This window comes from Cavia porcellus, unplaced genomic scaffold (assembly GCF_034190915.1).
Source record: "Cavia porcellus strain 051 isolate PalLab524CR breed Dunkin Hartley unplaced genomic scaffold, mCavPor4.1 scaffold_9, whole genome shotgun sequence".
Taxonomy (NCBI): Eukaryota; Metazoa; Chordata; class Mammalia; order Rodentia; family Caviidae; genus Cavia; species Cavia porcellus.
Window position 1 is genome coordinate 829500 of NW_026947492.1, and position 20017 is coordinate 849516.

The 20017-nt window shown below is 38.5% G+C and overlaps 1 protein-coding gene across 4 annotated transcripts in view; it reads right to left on the reverse strand.

Annotated features, from left to right (window-relative positions):
• Positions 1 to 5697: 5697 nt before the first annotated feature.
• LOC100717702 (protein NPAT) overlaps positions 5698 to 20017 on the reverse strand; it is a 43128-nt gene continuing 28808 nt past the window's right edge. For all 4 annotated transcript variants that reach the window (XM_003462382.5, XM_063255703.1, XM_013143665.3 and 1 more), the window contains 6 exons: positions 16019 to 17683; positions 14193 to 14308; positions 14013 to 14121; positions 10185 to 10245; positions 8953 to 10087; positions 5698 to 7078 (listed from right to left, as the gene is read on the reverse strand). In XM_003462382.5, the coding sequence (XP_003462430.3) occupies positions 7001 to 7078; positions 8953 to 10087; positions 10185 to 10245; positions 14013 to 14121; positions 14193 to 14308; positions 16019 to 17683 (3164 nt within the window). In that variant the 3' untranslated portion in view covers positions 5698 to 7000. The remainder of the gene's footprint in view (positions 7079 to 8952; positions 10088 to 10184; positions 10246 to 14012; positions 14122 to 14192; positions 14309 to 16018; positions 17684 to 20017) is intronic.

The following is a 20017-nucleotide window of genomic DNA, read 5'->3' on the forward strand; positions in this document are numbered from 1 at the left end:
TCAGACTTTGTACATAAACAATATATTTAAAGTATAGTTTTCCATTACTGTACAAAAATACTTGATAAATACTTCCTTAGTAAAGGAAAAAACTTTTTTTTTTAACCAGGTCTTACTATGTAGCCCAGATTAGCCCTGAACTTACTATGTAGTCCATGCTGGTCTCAACCTCATGGAAATCCTCTTGCCTCAGCCTCCTGAGTACTAGAAGATGGGTTCAGTAGCAAGAAGCTTACTCAAAGGTTCTGTACCATAACCAGTCTCTCTCCTTTGCTGGGCAGCACAACATGGCCTGAAGCTCAAGGCAGAGCAACCTGTGCCTCTCACGGCAGCTCAGAGTCGAAGAGACAAAGCCTGCTTGGATGACATACCCCCGGTGATCTCGCCCCCAGGTCTTAAAGGCTCGTCATTTCGCAGCAGTCACAGGCCACTGACCAGGCCTTTAACATGTGAGCCTTAAGGATGCACCTAACACAGCAGGCACTTAAGCAACATGAATGTTAACATGTAGCTGTAGTGGACGGAAGCCCTAGATTAGATCCCAGTGCTGGAAAAAATAATGTATCCTTTGTACTAATCATAAAATTAAACCAAACGTGATGTACTTCTAAGTAATCATGTAAAGATTTTTAAAAAAACCTACTTAGGCTATTCCAGACTTCGATTAAAACCAAAGAGCTCATCCATATTCCAGATTTTGAGGTTAACAACTAAAGTCTGACATAAACTAATGACCTCGGATGTTTACATGGCTTCAAAAGGAAATAAGGTTAACTATTTTAAGTTACATAAACATAAGCACATAAAAAAGCACAAAAGAATGAAATGGGAATTAGTGAAAGAAGTTGTTAGCACTGTTGAAGAGGTGTTTCCAGTCAGGAATTACTTGCGTCTTGGAGTATACATGCAAAAACTGGAGAAAAAAATGAGACATTGGACTCCGAATAGAAAGCTTTAAGCCTGACTAGATCAAGCAGCCTGGAAGAAATTTACCGGAAAGTAAGCTGAACACTAGATGGTTCACTATTCTGAACATACAGCTGCAAAGGAAAGGAAACACACACACACACACACACACACACACACACACACACACACACGCATGCTTATGTGTAACAGGTGGCTAAAATCACAGTTCTTAAGGTGCTTCTTGCGTTTTTATAGTCCAGGCATTGCTTTGAATAGTTTTACATATACTGCCTTAGACTTTAACCTTAAGTCTGGTACTATTTATTATTGCAATCCAAACATTGTAATCCCTTTTCTGGGCCACCTCACAATCTAGGAAGTTGTATTTGTAATGCCATAGCAACGTTACTGGAATTCCAGCAAGTGAATTCCAGCCTGCCACCTCCAATGCAACCCATGGTACGAGTAAAGACACTAAGATATATTCAAAGTTATGGGCAGCCAAGAGACTCAGTCCAGTCCAATGAGGGTACATGGACAAAGGCCCACGTCCCAGGCCTTTGTCCATATGTACAGCTCTGTACATATCAGTACATGGAGATGGGACCCAGTTTAATTAATAAGAAGGCAATAGTTCTGACTTCAAGGAGAACTGTCCAGTTGGTCCTCTACAATTTATTCTCAATATTCATATAAACTAGAAAGAAAAATTTCAAAATCACTTACAATTTAACTTTAAAACCAGTTTCATTAAACATTTAAATAAATGTCCATAAATTAAATTTATAGTTTAAAAGGCTAGGAGTCAGGTGTGGTGGCAGGCACCTGTAACGCCAGCACTTGGGAAGCTGAGGTAGGAAGCCCACCATGAGTTTGAGGCCCGCCTGGGTAGCATGGGAAGTTTAAGGTCAGCCTGGACTCCACAGTGAGACTCTGTCCAAAAAAACACAAAAAGATATCCCCCTCAAGATCATAAAATATACAGCATTAAAATATAATAAATTCACGGGCTTTATGAATTTTTTTTAAATAATGGAGAACAAATCATGAGCTATATCCCCACCCAGTTTGAAATTCTGAGACAAGGCCTTGGTAAGTTTTCCAGGCTGGGATTGAATTTGCAGTCTTCCTGCCTCAGCCTCCCAGGGTTGAGATCACAGGTGTGTGCCACCAGACCAAGCTCTAATGCAAATATTTTAACTGACATTGTAGCAGCACCTAATTAAGTTGAATAGGAATTCCTGATGGGGAGGGAGACAGGTGTTGAGACTGGGTCTTGTTCTGTGTCAGGCTAGCCTTGAATTCATGGCAATCCTGCTTTACCCTCCCACTGGACTAAGGAGTGTGCTGCCATGTGTGGCTGAGGTAAATTCTTATAATACATAGAATAAAATACAAAACCCAGCCTGCAGGATGCCCTGGTTTCTATCCCAGATACTGCAAAGCAAAACAAAACTATAATTAAAAGTCTTATACTTACCATTCTTTTATTTATTTATTTTTTTAAGACGAGTCAAGTGCAGTAGTGAGAAGGCGGGAACGAGCAGAACAAGGAGTCCAGTCTGTTCTGACTGTGAACAATCTCCCTCCCTTCGGACCAGCCACACTTAACATTCCTAAAGGACGAACACAAGCAAGGATGTCTGCTTTGGTCATTGCTCACTGTACTCAAAGTGCTAGATAGTGTAATAAGAAACAAAACTGGAAAACTGCTTACAGATGATACATCGTTAGTAAATAAAAAAACACTGGAAACATCCGTTAGCACTAGTGAAGTTCTCTCAGGGTGGAAAATAGAAACTCAAATATAACAGATTTCCCACAGTAACTAAACAGGTCTGTGACAGGCATACCTTTAAAAAAAAGTCCAATGGAATCTACTGAAATCCAGAAACAAACCCATGTACATATCCAGTTTACCAATTTAAAACAAAGGTAACAGAACCCTGCACCTGGGGAAGGATAGTCTTTTCAAATAAATGGTACTGTAGGGTTAACTACATATCCACGTGGAAATCAATTCAATGGAGATCAACTGTAAGGGACTGCTCACATGAGCTGTTGAGAGAAAAATGTGGTAAAATATTCAGATATTTGCTAGCTATCTGACAAAGAATTTATATCTAGAATATAGAAAGACCACTAACACATCATTCAGAAAAACACAGACTACCTGGTACAAAAACAGAGCAAAATACACCAAAGAACAGTCCATAAAAAATAACCAGGTAGCCAATGAATATTTGAAATCACTGGGGAGGAAAAATAAAGCGACAATGCATATTTAACACTGTCAGAATGGCTAACATAAAATGAAAATACCAAGCCCTGCTAACAGTGTCGAATAAATGGAACATTCTGTATACTGTTGAGTGTAAATTAGTATAAATCATCTTATAAAATGCAAACATTTGATTAAGTTTGGAAATAAGCAACATGACGGTCTAGCAACCACAATCCTCAGCATACAGCCAAATGAAATGCCCCCAAACATGTAAAAGAAATTTACAGTTCTATTTGTAATAGCCCCAAGCTGAATTTATATGTTCATCATCTATAAAACGGGTTGTAATTCACCACAGTGCAAATATAATCAGCATTAAGGATGACAAATGAGTAATTAGCAGAGAATACAGACCATATAAACCTGTTTATGTAAATTAAAAAAACCCTAGAATTAGTCTGTGGAGCTCGAAGTTAGTGCAGTGATTATTGGTTGGATTACTACCAAAGGGGAGGTGTGAAGGGTTTCAGGGTACTTTTTGTTCTAGCCTCAATGTGGATGATGATGTGTGCTTCAGAAAATAAATTCAAATGCATAGGGGGCTGGGGATTTAGCTCAGCGGCGTAAGCGCCTGCCTCGCAAGCAGGCAGTCGTGAGTTCGATCCCTGGTACCGATAAAAACGAAAAAGACAAAACAAACAAACAAACAAACAAATGCATAAACAGAGTTTGCATACTTTTCTGTTTACCTGTTAAAAGTTTATATTACGTAAGTCCAATAACCAGTTAAACTGGTTATGTAATAAAGAGTCCTCTAAACAAAATCAATGAAGGAAAAAAAAACCCAGTTAGTTTATTAAGAAATTAGAGCTGGGTGAGGTGACGCATGCTTGTAATTCCAGCACTCCAGACGTGGAGGGAGGCAGGAGGATCGCTGTGAGCTGCAGGCCAGCCTGGACTGCACAGTGAGTTCAACGCCAACCTGAACCACATAGCAAAACCCTGTCTCAAAACCAGAAGGAAAAAAAAAAAAAAAACAAAAAAAAACAAAAAAGAGAAAGACAGCTACAACACTTTTTTGGTACTTACCAAATTTAAAATACAGTGATTAGGGCTGGGGATTTAGCTGAGTAGCACAAACGCCTGCCTGGCAAGCGCAAGGTCGTGAGTTTGATTTCTAGTACCCAAAATAAAACGAACGATTCTAAAGTTAATCAACAAGCATAAGAGGTGTGAATATTTAAACAAGAATAATGGATACAAGGCTACATTAGTTAATCATGACCCAGCATAGTCTATGTACCAAGGTAAACAGTGTGTATATATGCATAAATATAATGTAGGTCCAAACTTACTGACTGTAAACTCTGAGGTTACCTGAATTTCGTAATTCAGAATAACTTGAAGTTCTAAAAAGTAGATCAGCCAGATGTGGTGGTCCAACCTATAACCCCAGCACTCAGGAGGCTGAGGTGGGAGGATCACTTTGAGTTCGAGGCTTGCCTGGGCTACCTATCAAGTTCAAGACTAGTCTGAACTATATATGGAGACTCTGCCTCAAAAAACAAATAACGGGGCCCACAGATAGAGGTCTGCAGCACAACACCTGCCTGGCAAGGGCAAAGTCCTGAGGTTGATTCCCGGTAACCAGAAACCAAACCCCAAACAACCAAAAGAAACCAACAGCAAACAAACCTCCACACACATATAATAATAGAGTCAAAGTTGATACTTACATGACTTCAAGAAGGCATGAGCCTGGAAAACAGTGGCTTGATAAAAAATGAATGCAGATAAGGCAGAGGAATGTAGCTCAGTGGTAGAGACTGACCCAGCACGCACAAGGCTCCTCGTTCAACCCTCAGTGCTGGGCTGGGGGGAAGAATGCAGAATGTAGGGTGTATCACAAGACCAGTATCAAACGGGCCAGGGACTTGAGTTCAGTGGTGCCCAGCCTGCCTGGCAAGCATGAGGTCCTGAGTTCGATTTCCAAATAGAATCCCCTTCCCAGCAAAGACCAACACCCATTGTTTGTGGTATATTTTAACCCCAAGATTTATCATTGAGCACCTGACTGTTAAAACAGGTTACCAGGTACATGCAAAACATTTAGACTTTTAGGAAAAAGTGAGGATTATGGTTTGGTTCTGGAACACCAAAACTCCAATTTATAACTTACTGTATCTAGTCGCTCCTGCTATTAAAGAAACTAAATATTACAGAAATTCTTGCTATACAAAATTTTTGAACTTAACACATAAATACTAACTACATGAGAAGAGAATCTGCAATTTTAAGTTTTATATGAATTTAATGAAAATGAGTAAGCAAGAATTAACTTGTTATGAGATTTAATGTTTTAAACCAGGGCTGCCAATAAAAGTAATCTAAAGTTCTGAAGTTAATGAAAATATTTATTCAAATCTAATTGTAGCACAGTATCAAGTAAATATTAACTGTATGATATTTAGTTTGATACCAGTCACATCATAAAAATTTCTGATAACCCAAAATTTCTGTAGTAAAGTTCCATAATGAAACAATGATTTCTACATTGAAAACTGTTCTATTACAATAGGATGGATTTATTTTTTTAAAGACCCAGTACAAAAAATCGTTGAGGAAAGTGACTTTTCAACAAAATATACACCTATGTAAAAAAATCCTAATGCATTCACATTTAAACAGAAAGCACTTAAGCATACTTTATTATCTAGGCACAATTGGTCAGATATTAAGTATAATTTGTAATGATTTAAAAGTTTAAACTGGTTCTTCAACTTGCCTGCTATGATGAGTTCAATGCAGAGAAGGCACCTCTCTCACTCCCCGTAAGGGCTTTTTGAGAGCATCTGTTTAGAATACTTTAAGGGACACACAGAAAACGTGCTACATCTAAAGTGTGGATATTGTTATTTAACACACCCCATTTTAGAAGAAACTGAAATATAAAATTATGATTTCTCTTTTTACATCTTTTGATGGACATGACTTTCAGGACACCAAAACATAATCTTCCACACAAGCTTTAACTTAAAACACAAGATTTAAATTAAATGTGCATTGTTTACTATGATGCGAAGTTAGTGCAATTCTTTACATCCCTAGTGCTTAGGGGCGAGTTTATACATACTGAGTATCTCAACTTTGTATGGCTCAACAATCTAACCACTTAAAGTTCTGTAAAGATTTAAAGAACAATCACAACACTCATTAAATGGTTTACAAAATTCTCTTTGAAACAAAGAGAACAGAATGACCACAAGAAATAAATTGTAAAACTTTAGGAATATAGTTTTTACTGTAACTACAAGAAAGGATGGTAAAGTACTGAGTCTAAGGGGAAAAAAATCCATCAAACTGTTGATTACTACCAATTGAGGTAGTTATCATTTTTTTTGTACTTAGAGGCTACATATTTAAATATCTTTTTGAACAATTGTGAAGGTAATTATAAGGATAAGGAACATTTTCATTCAAAAGAAATGAGATAATATTTCAGATGAATAAACCTCAATTAAGGATCATAAGTCAAAAAACGCAGTGTAAGAACATTAGGTGATTTAACCTCTATTTTCACAAGATTTATACAATATTTACAATATGCAATTGTCAAAGCTGTACAGTTTTTGCAGATTGGTTTTACTTACATTTCTGCTAATTTTTTTTCCAAAATAGAAATATATCAAGTGTATGTACAAACTACAATGCTGCTTCATAAACAGCATGATTAGGTATAAAGTAAAACTTTAGTACAAGAAAAAGTGCAGGTCATGTTTTCAATTTCTATCGATATCCCATTCCCCACACCCAGAGTTTAAGGGGTACAAGTTTTAAACAACCAACGTTCTTATGTGTTTCCAATGCTTACTCATCATAATGCAATGATAACAAAAATTTGTCCACGTCCATTCCTGCTGGAAATGAACCAGGCAGCTTCTTTTTCTGCGGGGAGGAAAAAAAAAAGGAAAAATAAACAAGGCCAATGTTCTCAATAAGACACCTGGAACATAATGTTGGGTTCTTCCATATATTACTAAAATTGTCAATTTTTAAAAATCTTTTTGAATTTTAGTTCTATAGGAGAAGAGGTTAAGTTTTATAAACCCAGAGTTCATATATGAAGTGTGACCAAAACATATGGTGAATGTTAAAAAAAAGTGACAGTAAAGATCCACTGCCATTCATCCCACTAAAAATAGCCCTTTCTCTCTGAGTATACTTGTCCCATCAGCTGCTCTGGAAGTCTGTCTTGTCCTTATGAAGTCTGAATGTAGTGGAGTATGGATGTGGTGCTTGCTGCCGCCAACGTCATCCGATGGACAGGCAGGCTCGTCAAAACATCAGAGAGAGAGAGAGAGAGAGAGAGAGAGAGAGAGAGAGAGTGTGTGTGTGTGTGTAAGCTCATCCACCTTACTCACTGGTGACTTAGGGTTTCCCCAAAGACAGGATGCCCATGAAGGTAAACATTCTGAACTGATTCAGGAGACTCAGGTAGTCATCACAGTACAAGTAGACATTCAAGAAAGAAGTTCCACAAGTGCTACATAAAAATGGCAAGAATGCTAGGGTAAGTACAGCTGAAACAAGAGGGAATATTTTGAGGGGAATCAATGGCAGTATCTTTTACTTTATTACATTGAAACAAAAAATTCCACCATATATTTTGTACACACTTTGTATTTTCATAGTATTTCAATATTACTTTAGGGCAAAAAACATACAAATCTAGAGTCTAAGAATGCTGAATGATGCAAGATATAACACATTTGTGTAAAGTGATTGTTACTATTAAACCATAACCCTTAAACAGATCAGAGTAACAGGCACTTAGCAAATTCAACATACTAAATGTATCTGACATACACTATGTGTAGTTCCCAACACCACAACTGAACACGTATGGTAATGTCATATCAGCTCAGGAGGGTCATGACCGAGAAGCTAGACTTCACCATGGTCACGGAGAGCCAGTATGCAATACACAGAAAACTCAAACCCAGGCTTGCAGGGCAAAAGACCAAGATTGTCCTTGATACTACACATTCTAAACAATTTTTATTCAACCCACTTACGAAGCATGGATTTAAACATCTTTAAAACAAATAGGGTTCATTCACCAATGCTACTATTCCGGCACTGCCTTCTGATGATAAACAAGATTAACGAAAAAAACCACAGGTATACTGTTCCTCCAACAGGAACACCTTCATGGCTAAGGAGGAGACGACAAGATGTGTGAAAACCTCCAGAGGTACGTAAGAGGAGCAAAGTAGTGTTTTACCATGGCACCTCAGTTCCCAAACTTAGCTTGTGGTATGACTTTGGAAAAAGACAGTCTCCTTTGATAGGAAAGACGGCCACAGTTGTGTTTATCACCTGAGGCAGTTTACAAAACCTGTTTTTCCAAATGCTTGTTTGTGAGTGGTACCACTATGCTAGCTAATTTTCTGTATTAGTGGCTTTCCAGTATCTCATGTATTACGTCGATCCCATAAAACAAAACTTGTGTCCTCCATCACCAACATCTGCCTCTCCCAAGGAAGGCAAATGCTTCAGGGATTTTTTTTTTCTGAGAGAAAGTATAGTTTAGGCTGGCCTTGGACTCACAGCGATCCTCCTGTCTCTTGAGTGCTGGGATACAAAATTTCTAAGTACCACCAATGATTAAGAAATGCTGCTATTTAAACACATTTGTCCATCAAAACTCATACTGTCATGACCATAACATTCAATCAGGTTGTTGGGGCACAAACTGCTGAAGTTTCTAAGAACTAAAGGAAAACATGGAGTTTAGAGATTAGAACTTTTAAACTTGCCTTAATTTTCTTTTTTTTCATTGGTATTGATGAATGTGCAAGACTTTTACTAGAAGTGCGGGAGTTCCGCTCACGCTCATCTAATTCTTCAATTTTCCTTTTTTTGGTGGTGCTTCTTGAAGACGTTCTAAACTGCTGTGTGTTGTCTTTTAGAGGAGTTGTGGATGCAGTCCTGGAAATGGCTGCTCTGGAGAGAATCATCAGTGTGTGCGCGGCCATGCTGACACTGTTTTCGCTGCCTGTCTCACTGGCAGGGCTGCAGGCAGGCAAGTCTGGAGCGACAGGAGGGATCATTACTTTGGCTGTGCTACTGTCATCGCCCAAACGCCTACTAGAGGGGGCCTTGATGACATCTGAGGGTTCTTCCCTATGTTTTTCCCCCGCTCCGGAGCCAGGTGTCCGGGGCACAGGTGAATCACTACTATCAGTGAGTCTATTTACGGGGCTCTGTAACTGCACATCATGTAGTATTTCTGTGGTGTTCAAAGAGTTCACAGTCTTTGTTTGCTCCTGTTTTAGATCCTTCATAGCTGTACTTACTGAAATAAGATTTTTACTGTTTGAAGATGTAGCTTGTCTTTTGGTCAATTCCTGCAGTGAAGACACTGCTTTCTCATTTCGTAAACTCCCATGTTGTTGCCCAACAGACAGTTTTGAAGTGTCTGAATTTTTCTGCCTTTCCATATCACTGCGTAATTCATTCTCCTTATTAGCTGTTGCCTTATGGAAGGATTCAAGTACCATTTCTGTTGGTGAAACTTTCTTTTCTGACTCAGCTTCTTTTACGGTGGTATGCCGAATAATAGCAATTTCTGGTTTAGATAAAATCCTGGGCATAGGGGTTTTCTCTTTTTCTTTTTTGGTAGAATTAGAAGAGGGTTTTAACATGGAGGATGCAATGGGTGAGTCGAGATGAGAAGAGGCAACTTCACTCCTTTCCCGGTTTTGGGATGTCATCTTCTGGCCTGACCCCTGTGTGTTTGCCACAGAAGAAGTGGTATCAAAACATAGCACACGTCTATGGCTTTCAAATGGTTTGCTAGCTGGAACTGTGCTCTCTCCAGAGAAGGTAACTGTGATCTCTTCCATTTTTTTCCCAAGTCCTGTGACCATATTCTTGTCAGAAACTTCAGTTCTAGGGGGAAAAAAACATATGTAGAAACATAGAGAAATCCTTTTGTTTTTAATCTGATCACTCAAATAATCTTCAACAAAAACTACTTGATATTCACCTTTGTGCATGACATCCAACTGAATGATTTGATGAATCTGCCGAATTATTAATCTGTTTGCCTGGAATTAAGGATGTAACAGACAACCATATTACAAACCATAAGAAAAGCTTCAATGTACTTTCATATCCTGGCTTTTAAAAAACAGCTTTGTAATATATACAAAATTGCCATTTATCCATTGTACACAGGAAATCTGTAGCCCTTTTTAAAAAAAGAATCAGGGATCAAAGGTAGGATCTTGTGCTTGCCAGGTAGGCTTTGTGCAGCTGAGTTATATCCCCAGCCCCATACAAAGGAAATCTAGATATCAGTCTATGTATCTATAAGTTACAATGCTCCATACAGCTCTTCATGTACTATAGCCATGCACCAGAGACGGAACAGTTTTAGGGCTCTCATATTATACCAAAAGCTGTTACACAAGCTTTTTGTAACAGTTAAAAAGAAATTTTTTAAAAAGGGCAAACGGCTTATGGGTTGCAACTTAGATACACATCTCTAGGTTATTTAAAATGCAAAAGCTATGTAAACAAAGACGACAAAGCATTTTGAGCACAGATTAAACATTTTCCCCGAAAAATGAAAAAAAGAAAAAAAAGTTTTTCTTCCTTTCTTTGTTTGTTTTTCCTTTTCTGAGACATCTCACTACACAGTTTAGGATGGCCTCAGACTTTCTATGCTGACTTTCAATTCGTGAGTCTCCTGCCTCAGTTTCTCAATGCTGGGAGTACAGGTATGGGCTGACATGCCTGGCTTCCCCTTAAGTTTTCGATCTGTAGTAGGCTGAATCTGTGGTTGTCGACTGTGCTCATAAAGGAGCCAAATGAACTTCAATCAAGACAGTTGAAGAAAGTAGTACGATTGACTTGCACATTATGCCAATTTCAGAGACAATCTAAGAGTTGTATATAGGGTAGATGCATGAATACATTTATCCTTTGGGAAGACCAGTCTGACAACAATAGAGAAAAGAGATAAATGAAAGCAAGAATTCTAGTAAGATGGTTCTAAATACTCCAGGTAAGAGAAGATGAGGGTCTTCGAGACAAAAATGTGCATTTGCATGGATATGAAGGTAAAGGAAGAATCTATGGTAACACTAACCATGGAATGCAGGGGAGGTCAGTGAACTGCAAAGTTAAGACTTAGATACATACAATTTAAAGATCTTGAGTTATATAAAATCATCAAGGGAAATAACAATATCAACAGAGGAAGTGGTATCAAACAAGCAAACTAAAGCAAAAATGGAGGTCAAAGTTCATGGCAATATTAGGAGACAGACACAGTTTTAGAAGAAACACAAGACAATCCAGTGATGTGGATAAGGGCTACAAAATAAAGAGGTGTTGGGGATACAGGCTTGGTGGGGGGGGGGGTAAACATAATCCCTTTACAAGAGGTAAGAAAAGAGAAGGATGATGTTAGAAGCATAACAAATGCTTACTGCATGGGAGTGAGATTACAAATGAGATTTACTACTGCAGGCTAAAGGGAGAAGGCAGGAATTCAACATATTTCAGAAGACATGCAAATCTTGAATAGCCTGAAAGGGGAATGGGAGGGATTTAAATGTTTAAAATGCTTGCAGAGTAGAAGGTGAGTGAGGAATCAATTTTTAAGTGATATGGAATGGCACCACTTTTTCATTTGTTTGTCCTCTTTCTGGTGTTGGGGATTGAAACCAAGGCCTCACCCAAGGTAGTAATGTGCTCCACCATGGAAAAAATTCAAGGCACAGAAGTCTGAAAACCATCTGTTATAGTCACCCAGGTCCTGAATGAAAATATGGGGTTACTTTGTATATGGCGCCTCCTGACCTCTCATTCTACCTTTATCAAAATACTGCACATAATCTCTTCCTAAAAATTATTTTGTCCCATAGGTTTAAGTTACTATGTTGTACTTTCAATACTGGCTGGTTGAAGATTGTTCTCTGCTAACTGGGTTTATAAATTTAAAACTCAGTTTACCAATCTCCAAAATATTTTACTTGTATTTTAAACTGGAATTCTATAGAATTTTTGATTCAACTGGGAGCTGACATGTTTAACAGTGTTAAAATCTTCAAATCATGAACGTGGTTCTTTTCTATTTATATAGGACTTCCTATAGAAACTTTTATAGATTTCTAATTCTTTTGCTAACATTTTGGCTAGGTCACTTTCTTTGCTTTATTTATTTTATTTTATTTTTTATTTATTTTGGTACTGGGGACCAAACTCACAACCTTGCCCTTGCCAGGCAGGTGATGTGCTGCTGAGCTAAATCCCTGGCCCCAAATTATGTTTTTGTGATCATTGTAAAGGATACCTTGTTTTTTTATTACAGCAAGTAACTACAAATTTTGGAAACCTAATCATGCCTGGCAACCTTGTTTAATGCTTACCAGTCCTAATTATTTTTCTATTGATTCCTTAGGGCTAACTGTGTAAAAATCACATCATCTGCCATAATCATCTCATTCCCTTTATTCAAATTTTCATACCTATTTCTTACTGTATTTTCCAGACCACAGATATATGGTAATCTGCATATGGTGGAGGTATGATCTAATGTCAGTAGGAAAAATGGACTATTTAATAAATAACTTATTGGTGTTAGAAATGCCGGCTTCCTGTATCTACACAGAAAGTTGAAAATGAGTATCCTTATTTTGTTCCTAACTGTCCAAGGGCTCTTTACTACGGACGGCCTTTAAGAACTTATCATAAACAGGCACTAAACTTACACCAACTTCTTTTCTGGTATAACTCTGTAATGGCATAAAAAAACACATGTCATTCTGAGAAAACATTTATGAAAATGTATAAAAAATAACACCTCAATACACAGGAAACCAAACAGAAGAAAAAATATAAACAAGCAATTCATATAAAGGGAAATATTAGTTAATTAAAAGAGCTGATTCTGAACCTTAGCAGTGATTATAGCAATGTAGAATGAAATAAGACACTAACTGCTGTACAGGGGCTGGGGGTTTAGCTCAGTGGCATAAGCACCTGCCTTGCAAGCAGGCGGTCGTGATATTCAATCCCTGGTACTGGGAAAAAAAAAACAAAAGAAACAGAGACTAACTGCTGTACCATTTCATACCATCATATTGGTAGAAGTTAAATATTACAACATGTTATCAAGCCCCGGCATGTTAGAGTCAAGAAAAGAAAATAATGAAAGCATCAATTCTTCTCTATGATTCAGAAAATCTACTCCTGTGTACCTGCCTTAAACATACTCACACAAGCCCAAAAAGATGTCATCTATAAAAGTGTTCATCGTATCATTTTTGTCAAAAAACCTTGGAAACACCTTAAAACCTTATAGCTCAGCTGCACAAGCTCCTACCTGGCACGTGAGGCTGTGAGTTCAATCCCTGGGGCAACCAAAAAAAGAAAAAAGAAAAGAAAAGAAAAGAAAAGAAATATGGATCCTCAGGTCCTAAATTGCTATTTATTTACCATTTGCATTTTACAAAGTACCCAAGTACTACATACACATATTAGAATTTGAGATGCACTGCCCTAACGTCTCATAAAACCATACAAATCAATTACCAAACACTGTAAACATGTTAAGAATACCGAAGAAGAAACAAGGCAAAGAGGCAAAAACTAAAAGTCAACAAATAAAAATAACTTTTTATCAAAGCTAAACTGTTCAAAAATAGAACTGGCTGCCTTGTGATATCTATTCTGTAATACTTTAAGCTCAAGTAAGACGATCATTTGTTAGGAACAGTTAGGTACTCAAAAGCAAATAGCTAAGTCTAGATAAAGACACACGCACAGACATAAAGTTGACATTAGTAACTAAAAGAAATGGTACCTGTGCACGTCTTGTTTCTCAGCCCCTGTGCCTTCTGAGACTTGGGAGGAACAGGGAATTGGGGGATACTTCTATTGCACACTGGTGCTGCTAAAGGCACATGAAGGACCTAGAAGAGAAAAAGCCGCTGGTTACTGTTAAGAAAGCTTCAGCATACCATTCTTAGTTCATCAATCTTACCTGCTGAGGAGGTGCAGAAAAGGTATTTCCATTCTGTCCAACCACAGACACGGGGACCATGCCCACCATTCCTTGGAGTACAGGTTGGACTGGAGAAGCAATTATAATGGCAGAACCTAAAAAACAATTTTTATTTAAGACCTTCTCTCAAATCTTCTGGCATAAAGTATTAATTAGTATGTTGAAATAAATTCTACAAATGACCTTAAGATCCTCTTTCCTTTCCAAGAAATACTGCTTTACAAATAACAGCTTAGCCAAGAGCAAGTCAACCTGAATAATGAGGTTTTAAGGTATTCAGCAATGGTAAATCATTATGGGTAAGTACATGACTCTACAGCTAGAACATATGACATCTTGATTCCTCTAAAACACAGCAACTAATTTGAGTATGAACATGACTACATGATTACTGAGTATGAACTAACTGCATGATTATAGCCCAAGATCCTGTTCAAAACTCAGTCTTGTATGTGTGAACAGAATTGGTCCAAAGGGGTACAAAACAAGCAAAAATCAGTGAGGAGAAATTAGAATGGTTGTAAGATCCTTACAAGTCAGCGACAGTCAACTACTATACTTTAGCTCTGTCTTGCAAATGAATTTTTTTCTCAATAAACTCACTAACCATTCCTGTTAGGCTGATCTTCACTTTTAGGTTCATTTACTGCAGTCTCTCAAATATCTATGTAACCTAATGCTGGTTCACTTGGCTGGGAAGACTTCTTTTAACTCCAAACCCTACCTTATTTCTGTGTTCTAGCTTAAGGTACGTATTTGTATCAATTCTGATCTCTCCTTTAACTCATCAATGTAACAGGCACTAGAAACAGACTCACCAAGTTTAATGCTTGACCTTAGGGTTTAATCAGCTTTTATTCTATGATTATAATGGAAAAAAAGGCAAGCAGGGGAAAAGGACAGTACGTATAGAAATACAGATGAACGTGCAGTAAGCTTTAACTTTGAGGAGCGTACCATAAATGACCAATGTAACAGGTGTTTCAATCATGCATAAAACTACACGTAACAAAATATCACAAGAGCACCCTCTAAATAAAGGAGTATAAAGGCAGGAATCAATTACATGAGATGGAAGGCAGTGAAATACTATAGATTTTATGGAGGGAGAAATTCAGGTAATTTTTGAAAATCCAAATAGATGACAAAATCCTTGAAAACTACAGGCATAGTAACTATTTAAGAAAATCTCTCACAATGTTTGGGTTTTATTAGGTACAGCTGTGTGAAGAACCAGTTTTTTTCTTATCTCTTTCAGTAGCTTATTAATACGAATCTGAAAAGTAAATGTGGAAAAGGCAAAAATTCAACTATTTAAATGAAGGCTTGGCAGATTTAAAAATATTTGACTGAATTAATTAGCTAGCATAAGAGGGAAGCATAATTACAAATGTGAAATGTGTTTTTTCATAAAGTGTATCTTCTTTTTTGTTGTTGTTTTTCATTTTTATCAGTACCGGGGATCGAACTCACAACCGCCTGATTGCAAGGCAGGTGCTTATGCCTCTGAGCTAAATCCCCAGCCCCCAAATGTATCTTCTTTTTAAATCTCCTAGCCAATGACTTCATACACAAGGAAATGAATTTCAATGTGCCCCCCAGCTCCTTGGAGATGAATTCATGGCCCTACGTATGGCAGGCAGGCACTCTGTGACAGAGCCGTATGTATCTCCCACTTAGCTCCTTTTTTTTTTTTTGGCAACAAGGTCTTACTACATAGCCCAGGCTGGTCTCAAACTCAACATCCTCCTGCCTCAGCCTTCGAAGTACTGGGACTACAAGTTCAAATATGTTCTTAAAGTTACCTTGTGAAAAGTTTGGTGACACAGCTTGGTTGACAGCGAACACACTGTTTGATCTCGGTGGTGTCTGTAACTTTGGTGGGGGCGGCTGTGAGGTCATAGTCGCAGAATTTCCAGGCAACACCACAACATTAGACTGACTGACTGTTGTTCCCAAGGATGTTGGATCAGTCACACAGGTAGCAATGAGAATGTTATTGGAGTTGCCGAAAGTTGTGCTTGTGGCTGGCATCAACTGTATGAATCCTCCCTCCTTGGAAACACACGGAGTGATACTTGCTGAAAAAGTACTGCCCTCTTCACTCTGAGTGTCATTTACTTTGGTGTCCTCCGGTTTGAGTGTCAAAAGGCTCTGTTCCACAGAAGCTGAGCCCTCTACTGCAGCAGACACAACAGAACCTGCAATTCCCTCTGCAGACAGGTCTTTAACTAATTCTGCGTTTTTGGTAGGCGACTTATCAGGAGAAGATAAAATGATAGTTGGCAAGTTTTCTCCACTGATACTGGACACAGCACTGGTAAGTTCAGTATCCGAGGACACAAATGGATCATCACTAATGATAATTTTGAGGGAGACAATATTTGATGCATCCACTTCTGCAGAGTTGTCACTACAAGGTTTATCACCAAGATTTTGAGACTCGGAGTGAGGATCTCCCACTGAAGAACACCCAGGTTCAGAAGGAACAGAGTGACTGTTTTTCATACAGTTACCTTCTGGAGGTATCTGTGCAACTTCCCCACAGCTGTCAGTGCTGACCAAAGAGAGAAAAATGTTATCTCCTCCTTTTACGGGAGAGGAAGGCTCCTGTGGCTCCACAGCAGCCTTGTCAGACTTGTGTGGCTCAGTCTCATTTTGGGCATGACTTAGCTCAACAGCTGTGGAACCATCATACGGTTGTTTAACTGAAGAGACTGAATCTTCAAGACAAACTTCTATTTGTTGTTCAGAGACATGTAAAGCTGAACTTCCTACAGACACAGGCAGTATTTCACTTTGAAGTAAATTAGTCTGGCAAACTGGTAGTTGTGGTGATACAACCGGCAGTACATTACTCATCTCAATTTTACTCTTCTGAAGTTCACCAGGATCTTGTGACTTGGAACTATGAAAACTAGTTTTAGGTTTCACTGTATTGTTAAGACTTTCACAAAGCTGACTATTTTTAGACGGCTTTCCGGTGAGTGGAGTATTTTGAGATAAAAGTTGAGAACTTTTCCCAGACAGACTTAAGTTTTCACTGTTCATTTCAACACCAAGGGTAACAAATGAAGTTACTGGTACTTCAGACTGACTAGGCTGTAACTGAGACTCACAGGGCACATTCGGAGACACAGTATTCTTTCCAACTTCCATGGCCCTTTCAGTTTCAGGAGGGATCTGACTCGTATATAGTTCAGTACAATGCTGGTTACATTCGGCATGAGAATTTCCTGTTTGGTTAAAGTCACTCAAACTAGGCACAGATTCAAAGGTAATGTCAAGGTCACACTTCTGTTCTGTAGGTGCTACTGTTTTAACAGACTTTTTCTGGATGCTAGGTTCTATTTGGGGAAAACCGTCCTGGGCTTCCTGTCTCAGCGCTTCATGGCTGCTGCCGTTCTTCAAAACATCTAGTGCCTCTTCATTCTGACAGGACGTACAAGCAGGCTGACCAGACTGACCATCTGCAAAATATCAGGATCGTGAAGAGATACATTAGTGAGTATGTTTAGCTTCTGAAGCGTTCACCTGCACTATACAATCTATTCTTTCAAATGAAGTATGACGTTTCAGCAGAACATTAAGCAGAAGTTTGACACGCTATTCAGCCCATTCTCTATGGGTCAAACATATCTATGACAACCTTGGTAATTACATGTGTCTTTTTAAACAATTCTTAGAAAACAGATGACATGAGGAAGGAAAAAGTACAGAGGTTTAAGAACACCTAGTATTTACTAGAAGGTAGAACAAATGAAACTTAGCTCCGAGTTGTAGGAGAGTTGTTTCACTACATTAATTTTTCAACTTCATCATTTCTGCTGACTTATATGTGATTTTTTTACATGATCAATAGTTGACCTCCACATTCGGTTTAACACTCAACACCAACCATGTACACATAGTACTAGAATACAAACATAACTGATGCACTCCCTCATCTTTTTTGTCATCTTTTTGAGACAGGGTTTCCTTATGCAGGCGAAGCTGGCCTCAAAGTCACAGCGGTCCTCCTGCCTCAGGTTCCCAAACGCAGGGATTACAGGTGAGTTCTACTGTGCCCAGCTTCCACTCCTTGATCTTGCAGATTAGTTTAGTTAGGGAAGAAGGCATGGGATACAAACTTACAATAAATGCTGAAAACGAACAATAGGAACAAAAGGAATTTTTTTCTTCTATGGAACAAGGAAAAAAATGTTACAAGGAGGTGATGAAGGAGGAGATCTTGAAGAGGAAGAGAAATATTATGGGTAGAGTAAGAGGAAAGGGTATTTCAGAAACCAAAACAGTATTGATAAAGTATTCACAATATAGGGCAGAAAACATTGACTTGAACAAATATGAGAAAATACAGGGAAAACCCATAAAAATATATACCCAACACTCGAAAAGCTACGACCCTGGTAAAAACGGGTGTATGGCCCATTCAAATCCTTATTGTTGGGGAGATTAGGGGAAATCAGGTTAGGCCCTGTAGATTTGGGGGGGGGTAAATGTGTCTGAGGGAAGGGGTCTTGGGGATTATACCCTCTCCTCACACGTTAACCACATGCTCTATCTCTGAGCTATAGCCTCTTTTCATGTGAGTTGCCCAGGCCATCCTCAAACTTGTGGTCCTTCTCCTTCAGCCTTCTAAGCATCCAGGAGTGCATTACCATTGCTGGCAGAAGCAGTGAAAAAGCATCTTGAGAAAAGAAAATTTCAAGTTTTGTCTTGTGCAGGGACAAGTTTTGACTTGTGCTTAAGTGAAGCAGAGTATTTTACACATAATACGTAGTGAAACACACACAAACACCCCTTGAGAGTTCAGTCTAAGAAGAAACGGAGGATTGAGCTTGGGTGTCAGCAGAGGATGTAAAGGAGGAATGTAATCTGAGGTTTTCAAAAGCAGTTTTCAGAAAAGAGGTAAAAAATTGGGAGTCATATGACGTTTAGGAATCGGAGAGCATAGGACATTTTATAAACAAGTGAACAGAAAAGACGACACAGCAAACTTGCTGTAAACAGAGTGCGTGGAGACAGTACTGAAAATGTGTAAAGTTCAGCAACAAGTGTGAAGAGCTAGGATAGCATTGCCTGTAGGGCAGGGAGGTGCAGGTTAGTGACTTAGAAGTGGAACATACAGTTCTGGCAGGGATCTATTCCTTTATTTATCTATTTATTTTTTAACTCTGAGGTGATTACCTGAGAATAATATTTATTTGATTTATTATTTCAATTAGCCACATATTTTTGTTTGTTTGATTTTCTGAGACAGGGTCTTGTTATTAGTCAGGCTTAGCTTGAACTCACCGTGCAGCCCAGGCTGAGCTCGAACCCTCCGACCCACCTGCCTCAGCCTCCCACGTGCTGGATTATAGCTGTGTGCCACCACGCCCTGCTGAATCAATTCATTTTTATTGTGCACTTCTGTACCAGTCTATTACATTCAATTAAGAGTAAATTTCTAAAAATTTGGCATATATTTCAAAACTCTAAGATGGTTTTATTTATAGCTAGCTTGCTTTCTTTCTTTCTTTCTTTCTTTCTTTCTTTCTTTCTTTCTTTCAGTAAGTGGCTCCTGTGGGCTCTTACGTGCCATACTGGCATCGTATGACACACAGAACAGCAAAGCAGTGACTTAGTGGACATAGCAGAGAGAGCCTAAAACTCACACATCTTCAAATTCGAAACTACTACTATTCTATACATTTCCCCTACACACAAATAAAGCAAAGATGCTCTTTAAGCTCAGTTCATTGGGCTGAATGACCTATAAATAAGGGGCTACAATTTGTCTCTTAATGAAACTACTGTTA